At 47.6% G+C, this 26,059-nt stretch overlaps 1 protein-coding gene across 2 annotated transcripts in view; it reads right to left on the reverse strand.

Moving 5' to 3' along the window:
• LOC138488866 (neurabin-2-like) overlaps positions 1–26,059 on the reverse strand; it is a 1,321,710-nt gene that overhangs the window by 238,838 nt on the left and 1,056,813 nt on the right. For both annotated transcript variants that reach the window (XM_069616225.1, XM_069616224.1), the window contains exon 16: positions 20,573–20,765. In XM_069616225.1, the coding sequence (XP_069472326.1) occupies positions 20,573–20,765 (193 nt within the window). The remainder of the gene's footprint in view (positions 1–20,572; positions 20,766–26,059) is intronic.

Genomic DNA, 26,059 nt, shown 5'->3' on the forward strand with positions numbered 1-26,059 from the left:
AAGTACGGCCTCCACCCTGGAACATGAACTGTGAATCGAGTAGCCATCCAGAGTTGGACCCCCCTCCCACCTCTTTCCAGGAGGGAGGAGTTAGTCATCACCACCAGAGATGGCTCTGGCTGAGAGAAGGGGGCTCCCACCACCACAATGGTGTTGAGGAGCTACCAGTGAAGATCCAGAGGAAGGCCCCGGGGGAACAGGCAGCCTTTCAAACTGCACTCCCCATTTCCAAATCTTAATTGGATGCCAGGTGGAGATGGAGGCATCTCATCTTGAGTCTGGCATGCCGCACCAGGAGCATGCATGAAGCCATGAGACCGAGCATGTGTTGGAATCACCACGCTGAGGTAGTCGAGTGGGCCAGAAAGTGGTGAACTGCCCTCCAGAGGGACAGTAGCCTGTCGGCCGTGGCGAAAACCCTCTTAACATCGTGTCCCACCAGACTCCGAAAAAAACACAAGAACATGGGAGGGGTTTAATTGCGACTTCCGCTGGTTGAGGGCGAAAACCCCAGTTGGTGAAGTACATCCGCTAGAGTGAGTGGCCCCCTCTGGAGGCTGGCCATCACCAGCCAATAGTCCAGATAAGGGATAGGTGGTGGCCCTCCAAGCGAACAAGGCCCGTCACTGCGTTCATAAGCTTTGTGAACACACGAGGGGCTGAATTGAGGCCGAAACGGCAGCACTCTGTATTGGAAGTGGTGCGACAATCATGAACCGCAGGAATTTCTGGTGTGGTTGGAAGATGGGGACGTGTAGGTACGCATCTTTGAGGTCTAAAGAACACATCCAGTCCCTCGCGCACTGCGACTCCGCTATGTGAGGAGTGATCATCTTGAAGCGTTCGAGGGGTAAAGACAAGTTGAGGAACGAAAGGCTCAGAACAACCATCAGGCTGGCCTGGTTGCTGGGGCACTGCAAAAATCCAGGAAGAACACCCGGAGCCCCTGTCTGGAGGAGGCACCAGTTCCACTGCCTGCATTTCCAAGAGGAGCAGGATCTCCCACAGAAGCCCAGGTGACCCTATCTGCAACAACAGAGAAGGAGGAGGAGTAAGAGGGAGACTGAACCACAGAGACTGACCGAATCCAAGGATTTGTGTAAAAACACTTGTAGTTGCTCACAAAAGAAAGCCAGCCGCCCCCCACAGGAGAACTGTGGTCCCTCATGTGGTCAAACATCATTACTTTTTGCCTTCAGAGGCGGGAGTGGAGAAGGGGGGGCAAAAAATAACCTGCAAGGTCCACTGCTTCTTCCTCCTATGCTCGCCGAGTGACCTGTATGGTTGGCGAGTTTTACGGTCACAAAACCCCTTTAAGCTGCCGAAGGAGCGCGGCTTGAAGTCCGACCTGCCCCGACTCTCTAGAAAGGGTTTCTGCGCCGGCTTCATTAGTATCGCCAAGGACTTTGCAGTCTGGGTAGACATTTTCTTTTTTGTCAATTCGCATTGTGTTGACTAATCGAACAGATCCCATCCCTAGAAAGGTGGAGAGTGGGGGGCTAGAGAGGGGGCGGGCGGGGTCGAGTAGCCTATCCTACACGTCCAAGGAAAACGGTTGTGTGCATACACGCCATCCACCTCATCTCGACACTCCCTGCATGCTGTGTCAATTTGGGAGACCGTGGACTCCATAAGATCCTGAGCAACCGTGTGCACCTAAGCTAGACCCGTTTGGAGAGTCAGGCCTCCTTCGGAGTTAAGCATGGAAGAAAGTCCCCAAACTCACGACACAATTTCTGGTATGAAGCCTCGAGGATGGTGTCCGCGTTCGCTTGGCGCAGATGAAGACTGCCGTTGGGATAACATATCTTGCCGAAAGACTCTAGTGCATTGTCCTCTTTAGACAAGCAATTAGAGGCGGCACCGGCTGCAGAAGACAAGGAAGACCTTGAATATAAAGTCGGAGCCACAACGACTGAACAGTGGGGCCGAGGGTGGGATGCTAGGACTGGTTCCCCCTCCAGAAGCCAAAAGGGTCCATCCAGCTTCTTGGTTTATCTGGGCTTGGCCCAAGACATTTCCCAGACCTTCCTGGCCAATGAGAGGATGTCTATTTGCAGAGGAAAGCCTGAGCGGCCCGTGGCGCACAAGGCCAAAACTTCTGCCAGCACCCCTGGCTCTTGGGGTGGTCTGTTCAGGATGGGGCAATCTGCTAGGCCCTGTAAACTGTCATGAAATGCTTTGACTGACGCGGAAGGCCCCTCTTCTTGTGCGTCAATGTCGTCCCTCCACACCTTTCTGTATCTGGTGGAGGGGGTTCCAGGTCCTGCAGCAGCAGAGCTTTAGTACCCCTCCCGCCCCCCCCCTGGTCTGCCAATGGAGAAGGTTGCTAGGGAAACGTGTGTCCGCGGCAAGGGTGAAAGCCGCGGTGGTAGCGGAGCGGTCACAGGCCCAGGAGGAAGAGGAAGGGGGGGGCATGGAATGGAGAGGCCACAGGCTGCAGTAGTGGAACCCACACAAACTGGTGCAGGGTCCAAACGAGGAGGCCTTGGAGGCAACACCTGGGGCACCACCTCTTTAATGAGCTCCTTGAGGAATCCAGCCACCTGCTGAGAGCGTATAAGCAGAAGAAAGTGCTCAAAAACAGTCCTCACAGGCCACCAGGTCTTGAGAGTGAGCACGGCCCTCTGACGCGCTGGGCCTTTGTTAGGCAAGGTTGTATGCAGTACCCTTTGGGTGCACTACAATAAACCTGACCTCCTGGCAATAGGAACCCAACCTTTGGTGTAAGTCTGTACTACTCAGGTTGGTAGTGTGTTGAGAAGCCAGGCTCATCTCGAGAGGGGTCAATGTGAGCTGCAGGGGAGTTGCAGAGATTCACAGTGACATGTATTCAAATTAACTCTTATACACAAGGTTTCTTGATTGAACAGTTATTAATTTATCAGTTAGGATAAGCCTTCTTCAGAAGGGGGCAATATAATAGTAACACTCAAATACACTTCAAAAATACACACACTTAGTTTCTAAATCAGCAAATACCCATTTGGGATGGCATACAGACACTGCCAACACCCTCAGGTGACTTCAATAGTTAGGGGGTTGTTAACATTAATATATTACTGTTGCATGTAGAATCAGCTGTAGAGGTATGTCAAAGGAAAAAGGTTATCAGAATAAAACAAGAGATCACACAAATATTCTGAAGCAGGTAAGTATTTTTGGTAACCCTTAAAGCCAAGTTAGTTAGAGAGAAGAGTCATTCAGGGAGACAGGCCAGCCAATGTTAAGTTAGCAAAAGTCAAGGTGAACTGAAGCACTTCTTGCAGGCATGTAAAAGTCTTTGCACAATGTTTTAGAGGTCTTTGTAGAATAAGAAGAAATTCAAAGTAGGGCCACAAGCTGATTAGGCTTGTGAGGTAAAGAAGCTGCAAGCAACTCTACAAGAGCAACCGAGACAAGTCACCAATGAGGACAAGCAAGGTGGCACAACAAGAGGTAAATTCTCTCAGACTTTACAGTACCTTTTGATTGAAGAAAAGTGCAGCAGATGACTTCTGTTCCTGTGCAGCTCTGCAGATCCTGGTGTTCCTGGGCCTCAGATCATGGGGACAAGAGAGGAATTCTGGGGACTCCTGCACTACAATGGGATGCTCACCGACTGCAACCGGCAATCTTCAAACAATTGGCACTTCAGTGTTTCAGCTCCTCACGTCTACCACAAACAGCAACACTGCGATTTGCGTCTGTCTAGTTGGACTTTCGTTGCATCTGGGGTCCTGCACTCTGTTGAGGGGGCTCAGGCTCTGTCAGTCCTGCTTCCTGGGAGTCCGGAGGATCTTCCTGGAGCTATTGGCAAGCTTAAAACAATGCACACAATCTGTTGTTCCTCTGCCTGTCTATTCGGTTCCAGCAGCAACTGAAGTGGAATTTCAACCAGCTTCGAGAGGATGTCTAGGTGGCTTACTTTGGAGTGGATTGATCCCACCAACTCAAAGGGAGAAGTCATCCATGCAGGGGCTCCTCTGTCGATACGAATTTTCAGTTTCAGCACAGCAGCAGGGCTTCACCGGGCAAACAAACGGTCCAGGAGTTGCAGCAGGCGTCCTCTTCAAGTTCTTCTTCAGATTCCTTCGTCCAGTGGACGACTCTGCCTTCCAAGCCAAAAAGCCTTGCCTTTTATGCAGGTTTCTCCCATTCATTCCTGCTTTGTTGTCAGCCAGCCAGACGGCCATTCACCTAAGAGTGCATTTCTGTCTCCTAGGAGATTAAGCACAGGGAGTTTCAGGCACCTCCCTCGCTTCCTGCCCCCGCTAGACACCCTGGAGCCAGAGGCGGGCTTCACGCGTGAATCCCGCCAAAGGCAAAATGAACAAAGGGACCAAACCTTGTTTGGCGTGCAGAGTAAATCTCAAGAAGGACCTTTCAACAAAGAAATGGCAAAAATAGAAGACTGGGGCCATTGTGACAAAAATGGCACACTTTGGGTGCCTTATTGCAGCTGCGACCGCAGCCTGCGGTAAATGCACACCACGGTAGTTAAAAGTAAACTACTGCCACCAGACATTCATCGAGGAAAGGGTAACATAAAAAAGGCGATACTAAGTAACCCCTCCAGCACCCTATCAGCAAGATAGTGTGTGCTCGGTCTAGAAAGTTACAAATGTAAGTAACGTCAATTTCACTTTACTGCTCTTGCAAACAGTAATTTATCCAACGGAAGGTATTTAAACCTTGGGAAATCTGAAAGACTTCCCTGTGCCACTGCACTGAAGGCGCTGTGTGACACAATGTAAAAGATGAGGCCGAAGTTATCAGACTCCACAACCAAAAGAAACAGTGTTACAAATCGCATTAAAATACACGAGAGAGTTGGAAAAAAGGGTCTCACTCTCTCCAGGTTAATAATTCAAGTCCTCAAAATCCAGCAAAGTTGCTGGGGTCTCTAAGGTAGAGAGGAATTAGCACATTTCTGAGAATTCTCCCTAACTGCCTTCTTTTCTGCTCAATACGCTGAGGTACCTGGGAAGGGTATCAGACAGGTGGGTGGCATAAAGCTAGACCTGTGGGGACCACCAGCCTGAACCCGGAACTGCTCCCTGTAGGAAGAGGACTGGGTATGCCCTGCGCCGCCCATTCTGAGAGCGATGGGGCTGCCAGAGGCCTAATTTCATAATCTAAGATGACCGCATAGGCTCAGCCACGTGCTTGTCCCCCATTTTGGGAACCTGCGCCACGCCCTGGGTGGGAGGGTGTGAAGGCCCTGCACCCCGTGCTGGGTCTGATATAGCTTAGGACTGGCTGTGCCTCGACCCTGAAGCAGAAGCGCCGACCTCAGTGCACTCCGTTAGGCCCAGAGCCCTCAGCCAGCTGGGTGGAAGTCGATTTGTCCCCCTGTGTCACGAACTCGGAGTGGGCTCTGGGAGGCTTTTTGCCTTCTGCCGCTCAGCTGGTAGTCGTATGGGACCGCGCCTCAGGCTTGCGCCTGGAACTCAAAAGCCACTCGCACCCTGGTGCAGAAGAAGCAGAGCTGGAGCGGCCCTTGTGGTTTGCCCGGAAGAGCCCCTGGAGGCAACACCTGTGGGACCACCTCTTTAATGAGCTCCTTGAGGAATCCGGCCATCTGCTGAGAGCACATACGCATAAGAAATATCTCTAAAAAACGTTCCTTGCAAACTGCTGGTTCGCAAGAGGGAGCACAGCCTTACTGACCTCAGACCTACACCGTTGTTAAGAGTCCAGGGGACCCCTCCCAGTCCTGTAACAGGGTCTCCAGCTTTGGTTAATCCTTCTTATATCTTCCTTCCTAGAGACTAGAAAGTATCCACAGGAACGTTTGATTTCTGCTGCTTTGCAAGACTTTAAGCCGCTAAGAACTACCTTTTAACTAGGGTTGCGTTTTTGACTTTGAAAGACTTGCTGTGCCGCAAAACTGCCTCTAAAACCCAAAGCTCTGCTAGGATAACATTAACCAATGGTTTTCCTTCCCAAGAATCACTATCTTGTATGTGTAAGCAGACTAAACACAATTACTGTATTATTTTGTGGGTGTGAGGTATTCCTGATGGAACTGTCAAACTCCAGTAACAATTGTATACATTCAGCAACTAAGAAGTGACCCTTTCAAAAGTATTGAAAAGTATACCTGTGTGCGTTGGTTTATGGTGCTAAGTATTTAACAGTGAATCTTGTGCATTACTGACTGGGTTCAGTGTACTTACATACCTACGTACCTACAGCTCACATCTTGCTCTTAAGATAAGCGTGACTGCTCTGCCAAGTTCCTTGAGTAGTACAGACCGACACCGAGAGTTGGGGGATCTACAAAACACTAGGATTGCTTACTAAAGTCTTACCTCCAAGTGGGACTTTAGGAAAGCCCTTTGTCTCCCTCCGTGTCTCCCTCCGATCTCCCTCTTACTTACCTTTGGGCGCCGAACTTGGCCCAAGTTTCCCGCCCCTGGGTTAGGCCTGATTCTGAAAGAGGAGAACTTAACTGTCTTCTGGCAAATTGTTTCTGAACTGTGAAATAGTTTTGAAGTGTTTTAAATCACCACCCATTGCATCGCTGTAGAGAAATACTTCCCTGGAGAAACCTTGTACTGGAACCTGTGACTTTTGGGCACTAGGTCCCATACATCTTAGTACTTGATTTAAGAAAAGGGAATTGTACTTGTGACTGGTTCTAAGCATTGTACCTACATCTGAGTACTTACCTTGTTAGTTATTGAGTGATTTGAGCCTACTGGTGATTGTATATATTTGTATTTTATGGTTTTGTGTGCTATTACTACATGCTAGTTTGATTTTGTGGTGTGTTCTTAAAGGCCTGAATAAATAACTATGTTGATAACTGGCTGTCTAAGTTGAATTATTGTGTTATTCTATGTGGACCTATTGGTGCCCGATTAGGCTGACACTCTCCTGTGACTAAGCCTCGACAGCAAATCACACTACCTTGATTGGGTTTTGACTAAACTCTGAATCTCCCTGTTCTAGGGTGGGCTCCTAAAATCTAACGATCAGGGGTGATTTTTGAAATCCATTTTAACAATTTGCTACAGAATCTGCACTTAAGAGGTGAAACGGACATCTCCCCAGTTTCCTTGTATATCCCTTGCTGCCAAATTGCCTGCTCTCCCTCATTGTTAGCTCCCAGCTCCCTTTCGACCTGCTTATCTTGCAGTTTACTTACCCTCTGAGTTGTAAAGTGCTGTGATGCTTGCCAAAGCAAGATTTGCGTGCAATGAATACACAATAATAAAGTTACTCACCGTAGTGACTACCTTATTCCTAGTCCATAGTCCCCTTTCCTCCAAACTTTTGGGACATTCCGTCCATCGGGACGGGATCAGAGCACTTTGGAAGCATCAAAAATAAATTGTTGTCCTTTTATTTTTACGCGGGGCCCAAATTGCCAAAGTCGAAGGACCATTAGGAAAATAGAGCATACTTGTTAGAGCGAACGGCTGGTGGGCATATGGAGGAGAGGGGACTATGGACTAGGAGTAAGGTAGTCACTACGGTGAGTAACTTTGTTATACTCCTATGTCCCATCCCCTTTCCTCCATACTTTTGGGAGATTCCCAACCACTGACCAAATAAACGGGAGGATGGATTCTTCCCTTACTTGAACAGGTTCTTAAGAACTGCCTGGCTAAACTGGGCGCAACCCGGGAGCTAAGGCCAAGACAGTAGTGTCTGCAAAAGTTGAAGGAGAAGCCCACATAGCAGCCTTGGCTATGGACTCCGAAGGGACATATTTCTGGAAAGCAACACCCTTTGGGGGCTGAAAGCCGTGAATTGTGAAGCCTCTGAGATGTATGAAGCGATCCAGCGGGAGATGGACGCTTTCGAAGTAAGTTTCCCTTTTGGGTCACCAAAAGTAACAAAGCGTTGTGAAGAACTTCTAAGTTTGCTTGTCCTGCTGTTGAGGTAAAACTTCAGAGCTTGTCCGACGTCTAGGTTATGTGGAACCCTCTCTGAATCCGAGATATGATTCAGAAAGAAAACCGGTAAGGATATTGATTGATTTATGTGGAACTCAGAACATTTTTGGAAGGAAAGAGGGATGGGTGTGAAGCACAACTTTATCCTTGGGGAAAGTTAGGAACGGATGTTCGAAAGAGCTTGAAGATCAGTTATTCGTCTCGCAGATGTTACGGCAATCAAGGAGGACACTTTCCAAGAAAGGAGATTGGTAGAGGCCATAGGTTCAAATGGCTTGTGACACAAAGCGGTGAGGACCACGTTCAGATCCCATTTCGGGTGAGGAGGCCTAACCGGCGGAAAGAGGTGAAGAAGACCTGCAAAGTGCCTCTTGATTACTGGGTTTGCCAGTGAACAAGAGCAACTGTGTAGACAGATAAGCTGCAATGGCTGATAGATATGTTCTGCACACTAAAACGTGGATGCCAGAGGCTGCAAGGTCTGATATAAAAGACAAGACACAGTCAATAGAAGCTTGTCGAGGATCAAGCGGTTTCGCTAGAAACCAATGACAAAAACAAAGCCATTTACTTTGGTACTGAGATCTCGTAGAAGGCTTATGTGCCGCCTGAATTATGTGCATATTATCATCTGAAAGATTAAACTGCGCTAAGGACCTGAACTCCGGTACCAGGCCGCCAAGCTGAAGGATTGTGGGCAGGGGTGCCATACCAGATTGCTCTGGAGAAGGAGGTTGGGAATGTGTAGCAACCTGATCTGGTCGCATATTGATAGGTGCTGCAGCTCCGAAAACCAGAACCTGACTGGCCACCAAGGAGCTATGAAGAGGAGAGTGCAGCTGGAGGTACTCCTGAGTTTCCAGAGCGACCGATGAATAAATGTCAAAGGCGGGAAGACATAAGCCTTCATGTTGTCCCAGGGAATCTCTACGGCATCCCCCAAGGAAGATGCTCTGAGACTGTCTCTGGAAGCATACAGTGGTAGTTTCCCGTTTGTTGCAGTCGCAAAGAGGTCCACCGTTGGAGAACCTCACTGCTGGAAAAGTTTGATAAGAACATGGCTGTTCAATTCCCATTCGTAATTTGCCACAGACTGACGGCCTGTAGCCAGACATTGTGTTGGACTGACCAATTCCAAATCTGGATAGCTAGATCCACAAGTGGAGGAGCCCAGGTGCCCCCTTGCTTGTTGATGTAGAACATAGCTACAGAATTGTCTGTTCGAATTCACACCACTCTGTCGATGATAGAAGGCTGGAAAGCTTTCAATGCCAGAAAGACTGCTAGAAGTTCTAGGTAGTTGATATGAGACATTCTGTCCTGGGGAGTCCACAGATCGTACACCTCGAGGTGCCCCAGTGTTGCTCCCCTACCCAAGGGGGCTGGGGGTAGGAGTCTGTTGTAACCGTAATCTGATGGGAGGGCACCTGGAAGGAGGTTTCCACTGAAAGGTTGCTGGCGGTTGACCACCATTGAAGATCGGCTGTCGTGGAGGATGGTATCAGTATCATTTTGGAGTCCGGGCCCACTGCTTGGGACCAGCAGCCCCGAAGGGCTAGCTGTGTGCGCCTCATTTTCAGTCTTGCAAGCGGTAGGGTTAACACACATGAAGCTATTAGGCCCAAGAGTCTCTGGAAAAACCAGGCCGACATGTGGGAGGTATTCAGGAAAAAAATAGCATGTGGCCGATAAATCCGCAATTCTCTCCTCTGTTAGGAACACTCTGGCACTGAGAGTATCCCAATGAAAGCCCAGAAAAATCAGGTCTTGAGCAACCATTGGAACAGGAGCTGGAGGAGTGACTGAAGATTGGCTGTTGCAGCCCATGGACAAGGAATCGGCAGAAGCCAATCATTCATATACGGATAGACATAACTCCCTGCAGTCTGAGTAATGTTGCGATAACTGCCATCTTCATGAAGACACACAGTGCCGAGCTGAGACCAAAGGGCAGCACTCGATACTGGAAGTGTTCCGTTCTCACAGAAAACTGAAGGTATTTGTGATGTGGGCCCCAGATCAGGATGTGCATGTAAGCGCCCTGAAGATCTACCACACTGAGCCAATCGCCCTTCCAGAGAAAGGACCTTAATTTGGCTGTGCATGATCATCTTGAATTTCTCTTGGGGTAGTAAAAGATTGAAGTTGGAGAGGTCGAGGATAGTGTGCATGGCAGCCTGGTTGGTTTGGGCACTGTAAACTGACGGGAGTAATAGCCCTCACCTTGCTCCCGCAAGAAAACAGTTCCACCGCTCTGAAGTCCAGAAGTTTCTGTACCTCGGCTCTGAGGGAGGGAGACCCAGCCTGCTTAATAGGAGGGTGAGAGGGTGGGGTATGAGGGAGGGGCAAGCGGATGCCCGCCCCGGGCCACAGGCAAAACCCATCGGTTGTCTGTGATGGTCTTCCACGCCTCCAGATGAGACAATATACGTCCTCCCACCGGAGTCTCATGTGACCGATGTAAAACATCATTTGGATGGTTTGTCAGTGGCGAGACCATCTGTTGCCGAAGAGGAGGCTGGTGACTGAGAGAAAAACCTGTCACTTTGCCATTGCTGTGAGGTCCGCCAGAGGAACCTTCTGCTTGGCGTCCTTGACGCTCCTGGAACCCTCTGAAACCTGAGAAGGACCTTGTCTGGGTCCCCGACCACCGTGTATAGGCCACTTTAGCTGGGGGTTTGGCAAGGTCCAAAAAAGATTGGCATTTGCTTGCTTTTCTTTGTTTTACTGAGTTCCTCATCAGTGGAGGAGTGGAACAGCTCTTTACCTTCAACGGGAAGATCAAGTACTTTGCCCTGAACCTCCTTCGAGAACTTTGTGGCATGCAACCACGCTTGGTGGAAGATGTCTACTCCCAGCATAAGGCCCCGAGCAGAAGTGTCTACATGATGGGACGTGGCCTACAGCAGGTCCTGAGCCAGAACTCTGGCATCGGATAGACACTCTTTAAAATCCTCCAGCCTGTCCTGAGGGATACATTCCTGAAATTCTGAAAGCTCGTTCCACAGCTTGAGATTTGCTGCTGCAAGGATGACTTCAGTATTCGCCTGGCGCAGCAGAATACCGGGATTGGAAAATACTTTTTTCTCCCAATGGCGTCTGTTACACTCACCTGGTCTCTACCGAGGGGTTGGGGCACGGCTGCAGCCCTCCTGGGGGTGAGGTCGATCGGGTCCGACTTCACTCTAAGCGCTTATGTGGTGACTGGTGGTAATAGGTGATGCTGCTCGGGACTGCTCCTGCGTGGAGAATATGGGGCGTGAGTATGCCAGCTTGTGCGCCTGATCCCCTTCCAGACCCCTTCTCCCAAACCGTAGTACCCGTGGGATGCGCTGTCCCTGGAAAGCTCACCTGTTGATTAGTTTTGGCAAGCACTCCATCCTGCTACTTCTGGCAGTGGCGCTTGTATGATCTGGACCGAGTTCCTCCACTGGTCCCTTGCACGTGGTAGTCCAGTCCTGCTGCGACTAAGCCACTATACTTCAGGTAAGTGTTCTTGTTTGCCTTTGTCTTTCTTCATCCTTTTTGTTGTCTTGTAAAATGTGTTGTCTTGTATTGCTGTCCGTTCCACTTTTGACGTTTGCCCTTTTGCTTTCTTCCCTTGCAGGTGATGTTGCCGACCCGGCAGAAGCTGCGGAGTGCGAGGAGACAGTCGGAGGGAATGAGGAACGAAGCTGCAGCGGTACAGTAGCTGGTAACTTGTTAACTAGGGGGCGCGTGGGTTCAAATGCAGTGCGGCCCTAGAACAGATGTTCTAACCTTTTCTTTCTTCTTCTTCACAGGGTCAGAGTTAGTGGATGCGGAGTGCAGTGCTGCCGCGTCGGGATCAAGATCACTGGATGTCAGGAGACGAGTCTGCAGATGAAGCGAGCGATGAAGCACCGGTTTCCTGAAGGTGAGTATCCAGGAGAACGTCTGGTTTCAAGGGTAAGTAAACTGGTCCAAGCAGCGGTGAGCGTCACGTTGCACGCGAGTGCACAGTAACACAAAGCACCGGCCTTAAGGATGGAGCAGCTTATATAGCTGAGCCTCTGAGGCCACGCCCACCAGGTTCAGCCTGCCTGCCACACCCGATGAGTCAGCACATGAGGATGTTCTCTGTAATAAAGGCGTTCAGCTCCTGGAATGTTCTTGTAAAATAAAAGCACTCCTGCACTGAAATAAAGTGTTCCTGCTCACATCTCTATATGAGCCTGGCACCAAAGGCGCCAGGACCGAGTCCAGCCAGGGCCCCTGCGTTTATAGGTCCCAAAGGGACATAAGTGAGTCAAGTGGCCCATTGCCCCCATCACTAGATGGTGTGGTTTGTGTGTTCTGGGGCCTGTGATCATGACACGTCAAGAAGTTTGTCCTCTTTGGACAGGACCGGAGAGGCAACCATAGAGGATGTTGAGGATGGCTTAGACTGGAGCATAGCTGCTGCCCCAACCATTGATTAGAGGCGTAGACATGCAGTCAAGGGTATGTCTTCTGACGAGTGTAGCTTGTAGTGAGCGTCAATTTTCCTATTTACGTGCTGCCCGGAGTTAGGTTTTTTTTCCCAGACCTTGCAGGCTTCAGCAAGCATAGCCTTTTGAAGAGAAAGGCCTGTGCGCTCATGTGTCGTAAGAATTAAGGCTCCTGAAAGTATACCTTGTTGTGGAGCCGGAGGCTCGGGTATTGGACTATCCAGCAATGCCATCATATCCATGACCTGTCATGAAAGGGTCCGACAGAGTGGGGCGGGTCTTTGCTATCCTGGTCTGTTTGGTCTTCGTCAGTTGTGGCGGGAACAGAAAATTGATCTGCAGCACGTGGTACCTCAGACACCGTGGGCATACTTGGTCTGCGCATCAGGTGTTTAAAGCGCTGGCGAAAGTGGTGGCAGTGTAGGAGGGGGTCCCACCGGAAGAGGAGGGGGCAGCACTACCAAAACCTGCTGAGGGGTAGTAGGAGCAGACTTCGGCTTGAGAGGCTAAGGATACATTTTTTTTAATAGATCCTTAAAGTATGCCTTCATCGGGTCAGAGTGCATAAGGGCCTGGGAATTTGCAAAGGGACACATCCTCAGAGGTAGGTCTAGGCAGAGGAGTGGCTAGAGGCCGCTCTGGAGGGGCATACTCCCAGGATTGTAATGAGGCTGGTTGCCAGGATGGCCCTCCACCAACTGGATCCACAAACTAAAGGGAGCGCAAGCAGGAGGAAGCAAGACTATGTGGCAGCAGAAAACGAGCACACAAATCCATTGGAGGGCGGAAAGGATTCCTATTGTCCACATTCCGTGGAAAATGCTGCTCGGCAAAATAGGCCCCATCTGCAGCAGCCGTTGAGAACGTTGGTGTGAAAGAGCTTGTCAAAATGGCCACCTCACACCGTGTGGGTTGAACCGCCATTTTGTCACTGCCTGAGGTGATCTGCATCACAGGTTTCAATGAGGCCATTGTCACCACAGGGGCTTCGTTATCCATTTTTGCCTTGCGACAAGGAACTTAGGCAGAGCCGGTACTAGCAGATCTAGAGCGCTTTTGAGCCCCCTTGGATTCGGCAGAAGAATGAGCTCTCAGTGAGGGAACCTCAGCAGCGCTGGTACTTGATGACTTGGGACCTTTGTCCTTTTTCTTTGCCCCTCAGCAGGATCAGTTCGACCACAAGATTGTTTGTGGGAAGGCTTGGGGTCGCACCCTGTAGCCAGAGCCCCTGGAGAAGGCCCCTCGGTCTTGCCGCTTTTAATTATAGCCCCTAATCGTGGATCCTCTGGGATAACCCTGGTACCTTAAGTCAATGTATAGGAAACCTCGAGACTAGGCTTGGTACATTTAGTTCAAGACTTGGAAACCTCTGGAATAACCCAGTTCAAAACAGCCCCAGAAATGTTGGGCTTAGCCTTCACCCCAAGATGGGGAACCTCAGATGAATATCCAGTCCTGACAGCCCCTTGACAGGGGGCCTCAACACTAACTCCAGAATCAAGGTTAGACCCCTTTCGAGACACCTCAGGGAGAACCCTGGTACCAGAGCCACATAGGCCCCTACCAGAGCGAAAAGACCCTGGGAAGGAATCCCCTGGCTTGGGTGCCCTAAAAAGGAAGGAACTTACTGGACGCTTCCTTTTTTCATCGATGAACTGCTGTAAATGTGGAAGAGGAAGCCGTTGGACCACCTACGCCCACCTGATGAGTCTACGCTGGAGTGCTCGGACAGAGAGGGAGTCGCAGTAGAAACAATAGTCCCACTGATGTTCCAGGCCCAAGCACTCCAGACAGGGAGAATGGGTATCAGCCCTTGTGAAATGACTTTCGCACGAAGCACAGAACACAAATCCCAGACATTCTGGCAAAGACGGAGGAATGAAGACTGTGGAACTGGAGCAGGAAGATGAAGGACAAGGTAACAAAAAAAGAAATGTCCCTACCATGCAAGCGAGTCTGACCCAGACTGCGCAGAGAAAATGACCGAAGGGTGATGTGCGGGGCAGAGCTCTGGAAGGCGGGGCTAGAGTCACGTACGGTGGCCCCACATGAAAATAAAAGGACAAAACATATTTCTGATGCTTCAAAAGTGCTCTGATCCTGTTCCGATGGACGGGATATCCCAAAAGTATGGAGGAAAGGGGACGGACGCAGGAGTATAATTATGATAATTAATTGCACCAGTGTGTCAACCTGCTAGCCCTGAGAGTTAATCCTTTCCATGTTATTTACCTTAAGGAGAGGTTTGGCCTACCTTTCTTGTCCGGTGATTTAGCCCCATTAAAATCAGTGGCTGTAGTGCCCTCAACAGAAGGTGGTACAAAATATGGCTTAACAGATAGGTAAAGTGTCAGTGGTTAAGGAAAATCTTGCTCCGAGTGCACAGACAGAAAACATGGCACACCCAGATTAAGATCATCATCTATGGAATACAGAGAATGTATAACTTATTTCTAAATTGTAATCTTTTAATGGAAATTGTATCAAAAGGACTCCTCTCTTACAAAGTCCCAGTGAGTAGGGTCAGCCTGGCCCCCTCTTAAATGTTAAATGAATTGCCATTGTGTCTTTATCTTCGAGTTTCCCGAACCCTCATCAGTTGACTACCATGTTTAGGCTGTACACAGCCAATAAGTTTCAGGCTTGTAAAGAGTCTGAAAAACACCTCAAGAAGCTTGAGGGAATGGTTTAACCTTGTCAGCACGGTTCGCTCTCTGAGTCATGACAGAGGTGTTACCGGTCTGCTGACCACCTGTTTGCAATAGGGTCCAGGTTCCCAAGACTCCTCCCTTTGTGATCATTCCTGCTGTAAACATCCTGGCCCTCTGTACCAACAGAGGTGGTCCCACTTACTCTAGAATCTGCCCTGGCCCAATCTGGTACACCCAAACCTCCTGGTCTCTCCCTCCAGTAGAAATACTTCTCCTCCTGCTTCCTCTGGTATTACAGCCGTCTTCCCCCGTTAGCATGTCTCTCTTCTTTTCTGCAGAAGGTAATACCTGCAATCCTCCTTGCTATCCTTTGGTCCTGATGAATCTTCATCTAACCTCTACTTCCTATCTCTACAGATGGTACCAAATCTTTCTCCTTTAGCCTCAGGGATCTGCTTTTAACCTTCAATCCTCTCCTCCAGATGGTACCCAATTTCCCTACAACCTCCTGTAAGGAAGGCATGGTATCAAACAGTAAAACAGATCAAAGTGATCACAGTTCAAGGGTGTTTGTTGAACTTCAATCGGGTTTGAAAAACACCTATCTAATCCTAAATCTAAAGACGGGAGCAAAAGCTACGACCATCAAACAATAACAAAGTCCTAGTCGAGTCTGTTAAAATAAAAGGGTCTATCCTAATAAACCTATTGCCAATCCTTAAATAGTGTGGGAAACAATGTTATGCAAAAGAAGTGTTTAAGAAATGATATGTCAGCATATCCAAGCTGTTGGCTTCCCTTCCCCCCACGTTTTCAACAAAGGACATGGCAGCACACTCTAGCTTAGCACACTCGCACTGGCTTCTCTAGCACGAGGATACAGTTCAAGAATTCAACATCAGGGTTTTTTTGCCAAAGTCTCTTTGCCTTTCAAAGTCTCGGGGGGATAGCTCAGGGTTTCGTGAGGATAGCTCAGGGGCAACGTGCTAGTCTTGGAAGCAAGATGACACGGAGCAACACAGGTTGGATCCTCGGGTCCATGCTTAGAAACCTCTGGGTATTAGGTACGTTATAAGTAACCTATCATATCATACTTCATATCTCTTATTTCAGAGGGCCTGATGCAACACGACAAAACATTAAAGTTCCTTTCTTCTCAAGATTATCACTTCTACACCTTACAGAGACCTTCGACTGAGCACCCACGCAGTGCCGGACCACTCTGTCAAAGGGATTGTAGCTTGCTTTAATGTTCAATCACTCATCAGCAGTTCAACTTCACGCGCGCCTCTTATCACATGCGTTTTAACAAGGTTTGTTCCAGCGCCCGCCATACAATGTTGCAGCTTGCAACCTTGACTTTAACACATAACAGTCTCGTATAGGTCTCCCCAACTCACCACTGTGTTGACTTCAATGAAGCTGCTTTGTTCTTGGAGCCAAGGACAGTACCATGACGGCTGGCGATTCTCCCCACCTAGATTATTGATGCGGGAGGGCACCGGGTATCTCCGAAATACAATGCAGGATTCTTCAGCCTGGTGTCATGCCGTACTGGAAATTATGGGGAAATTGGCAGCACCATTACTAGTTCCATCACATTTTTAGTTTGTTCCTGGGCAGCAGTCTAGCTCTTTTCAAGATGGCCGCCGTCAATGAATAAACACACCACACAGCCTTTCCGATGCACGTTGCACCTCGGAACTCTCCGTGCTACACGCCTTCTCTCTTTGCCAAATCCGCTGCTGTTTTCTCTCCACTTCTTTCTTCCCCTCTGGGGTTTCGCTCCGCTCCTCCTTCGCTCCTCCCCGTTACCGGAATACTCCCTTTTATCCCGTTTCTCTCTCCCTCTTTTACTTCCTCCTGTTGGCCTCTCGGCTCTGCTCTTCCTCCTGCTTTCCTCTTTCTTTTCCTGCCTCCGTTGTTTCCAATTTACCTTTGGTTTCCGATTCCTTCGTTGCTCCTCCTATTCCTTCTTCGCTCCCCGCTGCTTTCTTTTGGCGGGTCCTTCTGTCCCCAGCTTCAGGCATTGTTTGCTTACCTTCGTCTGCTCAGGATTTCTCCGCCTGCCAGGGAGGGAGACTTCTCTATGCTTCCATGTGCCTTGGAACCTACAATAGGAAGGATTCATTAAGGAACGGACTTCCACATTCTGCAACCCTATCAGCGACGACCTTATGATCCAAGAATTCCCCGGCTGAGACTCACAGGATTTTTATGCCTGCAGGCTTTTCCCTGTAAATTTGGGCTTGCTCCCGGGGAGACCACCCTGTTGGGGAGCACCTGACCGACAGGGTGGCATCCTGGGGCGAGAGACCCTATCTTCTTCACAAGAAGGAAAGGAAAGGTAATCCTCTTCAGAAGAGCACCAAGAAGAAGACCCCTGAAGAGGATTCACTGAAGGTCGCAGGTGAGGAGGAAGGGAGGGAGGAAATAGCTGGTATTTACACCTGGTTTCCCGGTCGTATGCTTTCTATTCTTGAGGTCTTTGGAAAGTAAAGGTTCCTTGTCCAAAAGGTCAAGGGAACTTCCCTCTTTGCGATCCCCTTCTGTTGCACCGCCTTTCCTCTCTCGTTCAGCTGCCGCCTCAAAACCGCTGTTTCCATGTGTGCTTTGCCTCGCCCAGAGTGTGCGCTCGTGCTCTGCCTTTTACCCGTGAGGGGGATGTGTAAAGTCCGGTGTGTGTGATGGTCAGTAATTGACTGGCCATTGTATTGGGACACGTCAGGTATACTGCTTAGGTGCTAGTCTGTTTTCTCTCATAGCAGGCTGTCCGTGAGAAAAGGTTTGTGTTGTAAAGGGGGGTGGTCAGGCTAAAGTTCCTAAATACCCAACCTGGTAACATGGAGTAAAGGTGTTAAAAGGAAGGGTATACACCGTCTCACCATCCGGTGTCCCACTCCCACAAGAACCCTCACCCAGGTGATCCTGCTGCACTGGTCCAAACCAGGAACTGGATCCAAAAGCAATGGCCGTGTCCTGGACACCTGGATGACAGAGCCCCGAGGACTAGTGGGCGAGACACATACTGGTTTCTCACACTTCCTCTTTACTTTCCCTATTTCTGTGCTGGTCAACCTTGCTATTATTCCTCCAATTTCCAAATCTGTCCCCTAGATGGCACTCCCTCTTCCTCCAACCTCCTCAAGACTCTCCATCCAAAGCCCTCTGCCTGCTCTCCTCCCTGTCCTGCTCTCTCTCGCTACTGTCTGCAAAACACCTTCCTCCAGCTCTTACTTGAACACCCCACACTGGCAGACTGAACTGGCAGTTTATTTTATAATACAGTCTCCCTTCCCGTCCCTTCCCTGAGAGGTGCTTAAGGATATATCCACTAAACATGGGAACATGATTTTATATTTACAGTGCCTTAATTGCAAGGAATATGCAACTCTGTAACCACTGCTTTGTTAGCAAGGCTGCAAGAAAACTGCTTGCTTGTTTTCTTCTGCACGTGTTCCATGAAAGTCCATTCATTACTGTTCGAGTGTGACTTTGTATCTGCACTTGCATAAGGGCAAGTCATAATGAGAATGGTAATCAGTACCCAATGAAGAAATGTACTGACTTGCTTGTCAATTTTTAAATGTTGCAGTGTTCCATTGAAGAGAGAGGCTTCATTTTCTATGGGTATTGTTTGGCTCTGGGTAGAGACCAAAAATAACATTCTGATAGTGTCAACTTCATTAGAAGGCGTATCCTTAAGGAAGTGACCACAGTTTGGAGCAATTTAGACTTGAACCTGCTGTGCACGTCAAGTTTCATAAGTGGTAATGGCAGTAAACCTAGGATGCACATTAAATAGCTGCAGGTAATTGTGTAGTTAAGGGCCCTTTGTCCCAAGGACCCTTAGTAACAATTAAACAGGACCACAACCACCATGCGCTGTAAGAACACAACGTATACAAAATATTTATTCTTGAAAAACACAGCAGACACGTGTTTCGACCACACAGTCTTCCTGACCAAAAGATATTTGTTGTAACCCCCAATGGATGGGTGCACGAGAACTTGCTGCACCAAAGCTTCAAAATGAACACGAAAATGCGGTAGACAAAGATTCAAAGGAGGCGCAAGTTAACTTGAGCCTCCTTTGAATCTTTGAGTTCCAGCGACAGTCTCTGCTCACAGGCGACGACAGGCACCATTCCAGTCACAGAGGCTACTATAGTATAGGATCCCTTTATGCTTACATGTGGAGGGAAGGGGGCTTGCTGCACAAGCTGGGTGCAACCACGTTACGGCGACAGTTCTTGTGAGGAAACCCACAAGAGAGCTGGTCATTCCACTGGATGGTGGTGTACACAGAGCAGCCAGGCTTATCTTAGGAGTGAGAGGGCTGTACAATAAGTACGAGGAAATTGTAATACACATGGTCAAAACAAACACCAAAACACTGTTTATTTTTACAATACATAGTGTTTCTTTGGACTATATGTGTATTGCAATTTCTTTGTACTGATTTTACAGCCCTCTCTCCCTCCTAAGATAGGCCTGGCTGCTCTGTCTATGCTACCCTGAACTCAGGTGGTACAGCTTTATACTAAGAGTGGAGTCTTGTACTACCTCTGTTGAATGGTTTTACTAAGCCCTTAGTTGGGCTTCAGAAAAACTGTCCTAACACCATGCACACTGCTACTTTTGTCATTTGCTGAAAACAATATTTGTTTGCATTAAATGTCAAATAAAAGTTTCAAACATACCTACCACTCACTATACTCTTAGATTTTCAAAGCCCTGCTTTTGTTTTGCTGCTTGGTACAGGTTAGATCAGAAACTGCTATTTTTAAGACTCAAACTTTGAAATGAGTGCAACTATTAACATGTCTCCTGGTACTAGTTGGATTAATTAACTAAATACATTTTATATAGCGCAACACTCACCCAAAAGGTCTCGGTGCTTAATTTCCCATTTGTCCTAAACATTTTTCAATTTAGTGGGGTTGGTTCCCTAATTTATGACAAGCTTGACTTCCTAATAACCTCTGATCTGGCCTCTATAAAGCATTAGACTGACTCCAAGGGTCAGTATGCATATGATAATGCAGGGAAAGGCATGCAATAGTCTGCATTTTCAAAAAGCGCATCAATGGATCAAAATCATTTGCCTTGCATAACAATGGCTATCATGTAAGGCATCGCAGGGATCCGCCATCAACTTGTGCCCTAAAGCTTTAACAGAAATTTAAAGCACTGTTAACCACCATTTTCTGTACCCACCGCTTTGGTTAATGGGCTTGGCAAAATACAATTTCTAAATAATAGCTTCAAAGATCTGCACCAGCTTCTTCTCAATATCTGAACACTCCCACTTCTGTTCATTTACAAAGCCATTATTTGTCCTTAAACCTGCCGTTCTATTGTAGGCTGCATGTCTCGCATTTATAGATATTAGATTTTGCTTATCATACAATCAAGCTCATAGGTCCATGTCATACAATGAGTTCACATAATCATAAAATCATGGTACAAATAGAAGCATTCTAGGTTATACCTTCAATAAATATGGCAAAAGAAAATGGTACCCCACACAGTTTCTTAGCTGCAATATAAGATGCAACAATTTGTATTTCTTAATGTTTACCTGATTTTTAGGTTTCTCTTGACTGTGCTCAAACGAAAGGTCATGTCCACTTTGGTTGAGGCTTGTGTTGGACACTGGGTATTCTTTGTGACTATCGCCAAACCATGAGAATGGCATGCATGTAGGTACAGGAGAATCAGAGTCTGTCAGAGATGGGTTATTTCCAGAGTCATCCAACAAATCTCTCGAACCTCTGAAAAATGGAACAGATTACTGATGCAAGCCAATTTCTTACTATAGGATGGCATGTGAAGAATGCTTTAAAGTACTGTGGTTTCAATTCATTTGATTCTTATGGGCATTACCAGTTTTCACACTGGCACAACAAGCAAAAAGTTAGTTTCTCAAAATTCGAAATGTATTTAAAAGAATAAAGTAACCTTCAACTAAAGCGGTGTCCAGCTTTTACAAGTAAATCACTATAATGTTATAGCTATATAAACAATTTGTCAGCCAAAATGTTGTCCATGCCTGTTTGAATCTAGACAATACAATTTGCTTCACGGATAACATTGCCACTTTTGTCAGCCAGCGTAGGCATGTTTAAATGGAATCAAATCAACATTCTACATGAACACTAGCTTTTCTCCAATATCAAGACACGTATGTGTCGGAGAAAAATGTACTTGAACAAACAAAATAAAAAAATGTACATTCCGTTCACCTTGCTCCCCTACATAAGTGTGGGGTTGTGCATGTATTGGATATGTGAGGATTGTTTAAAGGTCGACAACGGCTAGCTTGCAGTTGGGTCCTACAGGTCTGGATTCAGACAAAATAGTGTCCTGAAAATATGTGTATTTTCCAACTATTTTTGGACGGCCACCAAAAAACTGTTGTAGATGTAGTTTTGAGTCAACGTGTTTTTGAGCTGAAGATATACTATTCCCCAGTAACAGGTCCCTGGTTGAACCCGCATCCCCCTTGCTCGTTCACGGTACACAAGTCTGCCTGTGCATTCAAGGGTAAGGGACAGCAGGGGTTTAACTGTTGCAGAATTCTCAAAGAATAGGATTAATTATCTGTGCTTATTTTGGTAATCACAAGCATATAAATATACTCACGCCGGCGCGCACAATTTTGCCCGATATCACACTAGGTGATAGTGTATCGTCAATACGTTAAGTGAGGGATTAAGAATGAGACACGGAGGACACATGATATTGGTTTAAGACTTTTATGAAACAATAAAAGCGGTTGGAAAATTCATCACTGGCCCTACTCTAGGAGGTATTTCCCTACCTCAACCAAAACTAAGGGTCTGTCCTGTGTCGAGATGTCCAAAGCAAAAATGTCCTTTGTCTGAAATCCTATCCTAGCCCTCACATTCTAAAACAAACTAAAGTGCTATGGGTATTGTCTCTGGCTTGAAAAGTGCACAAATGATCAAGTTCCTGGGAATGGCTCCCTTTCCCAGGTTTCTCCCAAGCAAAACAAAAGTTACAAAGAATAAGCAAGTTCTTTAAGACCCAAGATGATGCCTCTTTCCTCTTGGTGTTACAATCCAATCCAAGGGAAATAACTCCCTTCCAAGTCCTTTGCACAAACACCAATTCAAAACCCCAAGGGAAAGTCTCTTTCTTGGGATTCTCTTTTCAAAGTAATGCAATTTGAGTGCAGGTCCCAGACTCACCAGACAACTGGTATACTCTCCTGGCAGGTGTTAGGAAAAGTTTGCATGCAGTATCCTCTGGGACCACTACACACAACTCTGACTACAGGTATAGGAAACCCAACCTATGGTATAAGCTTGCACTACACAGTTTTGGTAGTGTGTTGAGCAGCCAGGCTCATATCAAGAGGGGTCAATGTGAGCTGTAGTGGAGTTACAGAGATTCACAGTTACAAGTATTCAGATAAACTCTTACACTCAAGGTTTCTTGCATAAACAATTATTAATGTATCAGTCAGTTAGAATAAGCCTTCTTCAGAAGGGAGCAATATAATAGTAACACACAAATACACTTCAATACTGTACACTCTTAGTTTCTAAATCAGTAACAACCCTTTTGGGATGGCCCACAGACACAACCTACACCCACAGGTGACTTCAATAGCTAGGTTGCTGGGGACATTAATATCTTACTGTTGGCATTTAGAATACTCTTAGAAGTTGGTAAAAGGCAAAGATTATTAGAACAAGAGACCACTAATATTCTTAAGCAGGCAAATACTTTTGGACCCCTCAAGAAGAGTCATACAAATAGGCTAAGCCAAAGTCAATGGGCAAAAGTCTTGTATAGGATGAAGCACTTCTGGTTAAGTAAATGGAAAAGCCTTTGCACAAGTTCTTAGGAGTCTTTGATGAATAGAAGAATCAAATGTAGGGCCACAAGCTGATTAGACATGCGAGTTGTAGAAGTTGCAAGCACTCTACAGTAAGGGGTAAGTTCACTCAGACTTTTTACAGTACCTTAGAAATGAAGAAAAAGCTGCAGCCGACGACTTCTGTTCCTGTGCAGCTCCACAGATCTCGCTGTTCCTGGGCCTCAGTCGTGGGGACAAGAGGGAGGACGTCGGGGGACACCTGCAATGCACTGGGATGGCAAAACTCGCAACCGGCAAACTTTACTTTCAGTGGCTGTTTAGTGTTTCAGCTCCTCGCGCCTACTGCAAATAGCAACACTGCGGTTCCTGGCTATCGAGATGGACTTTCCTTGCTTCTGGAGTCATACACTCTGTTGAGAGGCTCAGGCTTGATCAGTCCTGCTTCCTCGGAGTGCCACACTCGGTTGAGGGGGCTCAGGCTTGGTCAGTCCTGCTTCCTGGGAGTCCGGAGGATCTTCATGAAGCTCTAGGCCAGCTTAAAGGCAACATACACAATCTGGTGTTCCTCTCCCTGGCTATACGGTGTTTAGCAGCAACTCTGTGGAAATTCAACCAGCTCCAAGACTGATGTCTAGTTGGCTTACTTTGGAGTTGATTAGTCCCACCAACTTAAGGGGAGAAGTCGCCCGTGCAGGGGCTTCTCTGTTGATGCTAACTTGGCATTTCGTGAACTGCAGCTGGGCTTCACCGGGCAAATCAATGGTCCAGGAGTTGCAGCAGGCTTCCTCCAAGTTCTTCTTCGGTTCCTTCGTCCAGTGGTCGACTCTGCCTTCCAAGATAAAAGACTCGCTTTTTATTTAGTTCTCTCCCATTCATTCCAGCCTAGCTGTCAGTCACCCAGCAGGGTGGCTGTCCTTGCCGGACAGTCAGCCGGCCAATCACTACAGAGTGCATTTGGGTCTCCTAGGAGACTAAGCAAAGGGTGTTTCGGCACCTCCTTCACTTCCTGCCTACCCCAGACACCCTGGAGCCAGAGTCGGGCTTCAATCTGGAATCCCACCAAATACAAAATGAACAGAGACCAAACCTGGTTTGGCACACAGACAATCTCAAGAAGGACCTTTCCACAAAGAAATGGCAAAAAAAGAAGACTGGGGACATTGTGACAAAAATGGCACCCTTGGGTGCTTTACTGTAGCTGCGAACGCAGCCCGCGGTAAATGTACACCATGGTAGTTAAAACGAAACCACTGCCACCAGCCATTCAGTCAGGAAAGGGTAACATAAAACATGTTATATGAGAAGCTAGACAAAGGGGATACTAAGTAACCCCTCCAGCACTCTATTGTACGATAGGGGGTGCTGGGTCTAGAAAGTTACAATGGTAAGTAAAGTAAATTTCATTTTACTGATCTTGGAAACAGGAGTTTATCCAAGAGAAGGTATTTAAACCTTTGGGAAACCCGAAAGACTTCCATGTGCCACTGCACTGAAGGTGCTGTGTAACAATGTAAAAGATGATGCCTATGGAGTTTCTCAGACTTCACAAACAAAAGAAACAGTGTTTAAAATCACAATAAAATACATGAAAGTGGGAAAAAAGGGTCACACTCTCTCCAGGTTAAAAAAAATCAAGTCCTCAAAATCCAGCAAAGTTGCTGGGGGTCTTTAAGGTGGACGGAATTAGCACATTTCTGAGAATTCTCCCTAACACCAGGTTGTCTCTCTATTCATAGATTTCTTGCACTCACACATTCTGTATTACATTTGTCAACGTGTTGGGTCTTGAAGCCCCCTTCATTCACTTTCTTTGTTAAATGTCCCATCGAACCAACCTCCTTGCTCGGGGTCACCCAACTCATGTACCTGGCACTTATCAGTACTTGGTGGAGCTGTCAAAGTGCTCTGGTGACCTGGCTTCCCTTTCCAGAGCTCACCGGCTTTCTATGGCGCTCTTTCGGACCTGTTGCGGCAAACAGATGGAAGCACCCCGGCGTCCCACCTCCACTTCACAAGCTTAATAGCTTTGTCTGGTGCCTTCCACATCCTTTGCGGCTCCCGCCTCACTCCCGAGTCCTTCTCTGTGTTCGGGCGGTGCAGACACTGCTTCTCGCTCCCTGCAGTCACCAGGAAGGGATCTCTTCTCTTCCTTCTGTGATCCCAGCATGTCGAAACAGCTACTGCAATCCTCCTCTTGCTGTCTCCCCGCTCACCCGTGGGCATCTCCGGCAGTAACTAGCCAGTTGCGACTCGGTAACCTTCAGCTGTTCCAGCTTTAAACTCTTGCTTCCAGGAAGTGAGTTGCTTGGAGCCAATCGGCTTCCTCCAAACACTAGACTGCTCCTTCCGATTCTACGGAATATTCAGCATTACTCGGCCCCTCTTCCTAGTTTGCCTTATTATTCTTTTGGTTACAGAATATTGAAGGATACCATCAGCAGGCTTTAAGGGTTGTTGAAGGGGGTGATCACAATATGCCATTAGGCATGAGAAATGGAAGGGGTACCCCTCAAAAGGTTAAGGGCGATCCAAAGTCTCATCTAATTATGCCAGGCTTTCCCCTCAGAGGGTCGCCAGGCCTCATGCGATCTTCCCTCAAATAGCTTACCCCAGCTTCAGTATCAGGTAGCGGCTGCCATCCCCTGGCCACATGAGAAAAGGCACCTCTGGGAAAGGCAGATGACATCAGATTCATCAAAACTATTACTGATCTGATTCTTTGTTGGCATCAGCCAACAATTCCATTTAATTAATGGTGCTTCATTTTACAAAAGCTCTTTGCATTCAAGTTACATCCAAATACTCTTAGTTTTAAATTGCACTCGTCAACCCAAAATACAATGGGTTTTAGGGAAATTACTTCTCACTTGGTACTCAATTCAAATGGGAGACACAAGAGACTGTATTTAAGACTGCACCTGTATCTTTGTCACTGTAGCATCCCTTTTCCCCCATCTCGCTGCTTTCAATGGCAATATCCTTAGAATAATCCGGGCAATTTGAGTTTGTATAGGGTTTGACTTAATTTTTTAAAGGTGGCTTCTTTTTTGGAGAATCAGCTGGGAACCCCTTTGTTTTGATTTCCTGCCTCAGCAAGAGCTGCTGGCTGTCTGGAACCCACTTTTCAATTTGGGTAGCTCATTATCTGTGCAGGGATTTCGCTCTCCAGTCTGCCTGCAAACTGCTTGAGCTTTCCCCAGCCATCGCCAGTTGTTTCCA

The sequence above is a fragment of the Ambystoma mexicanum genome, chromosome 9 (genome assembly GCF_040938575.1).
Source record: "Ambystoma mexicanum isolate Mex_15411 chromosome 9, UKY_AmexF1_1, whole genome shotgun sequence".
NCBI classification, from domain to species: Eukaryota; Metazoa; Chordata; class Amphibia; order Caudata; family Ambystomatidae; genus Ambystoma; species Ambystoma mexicanum.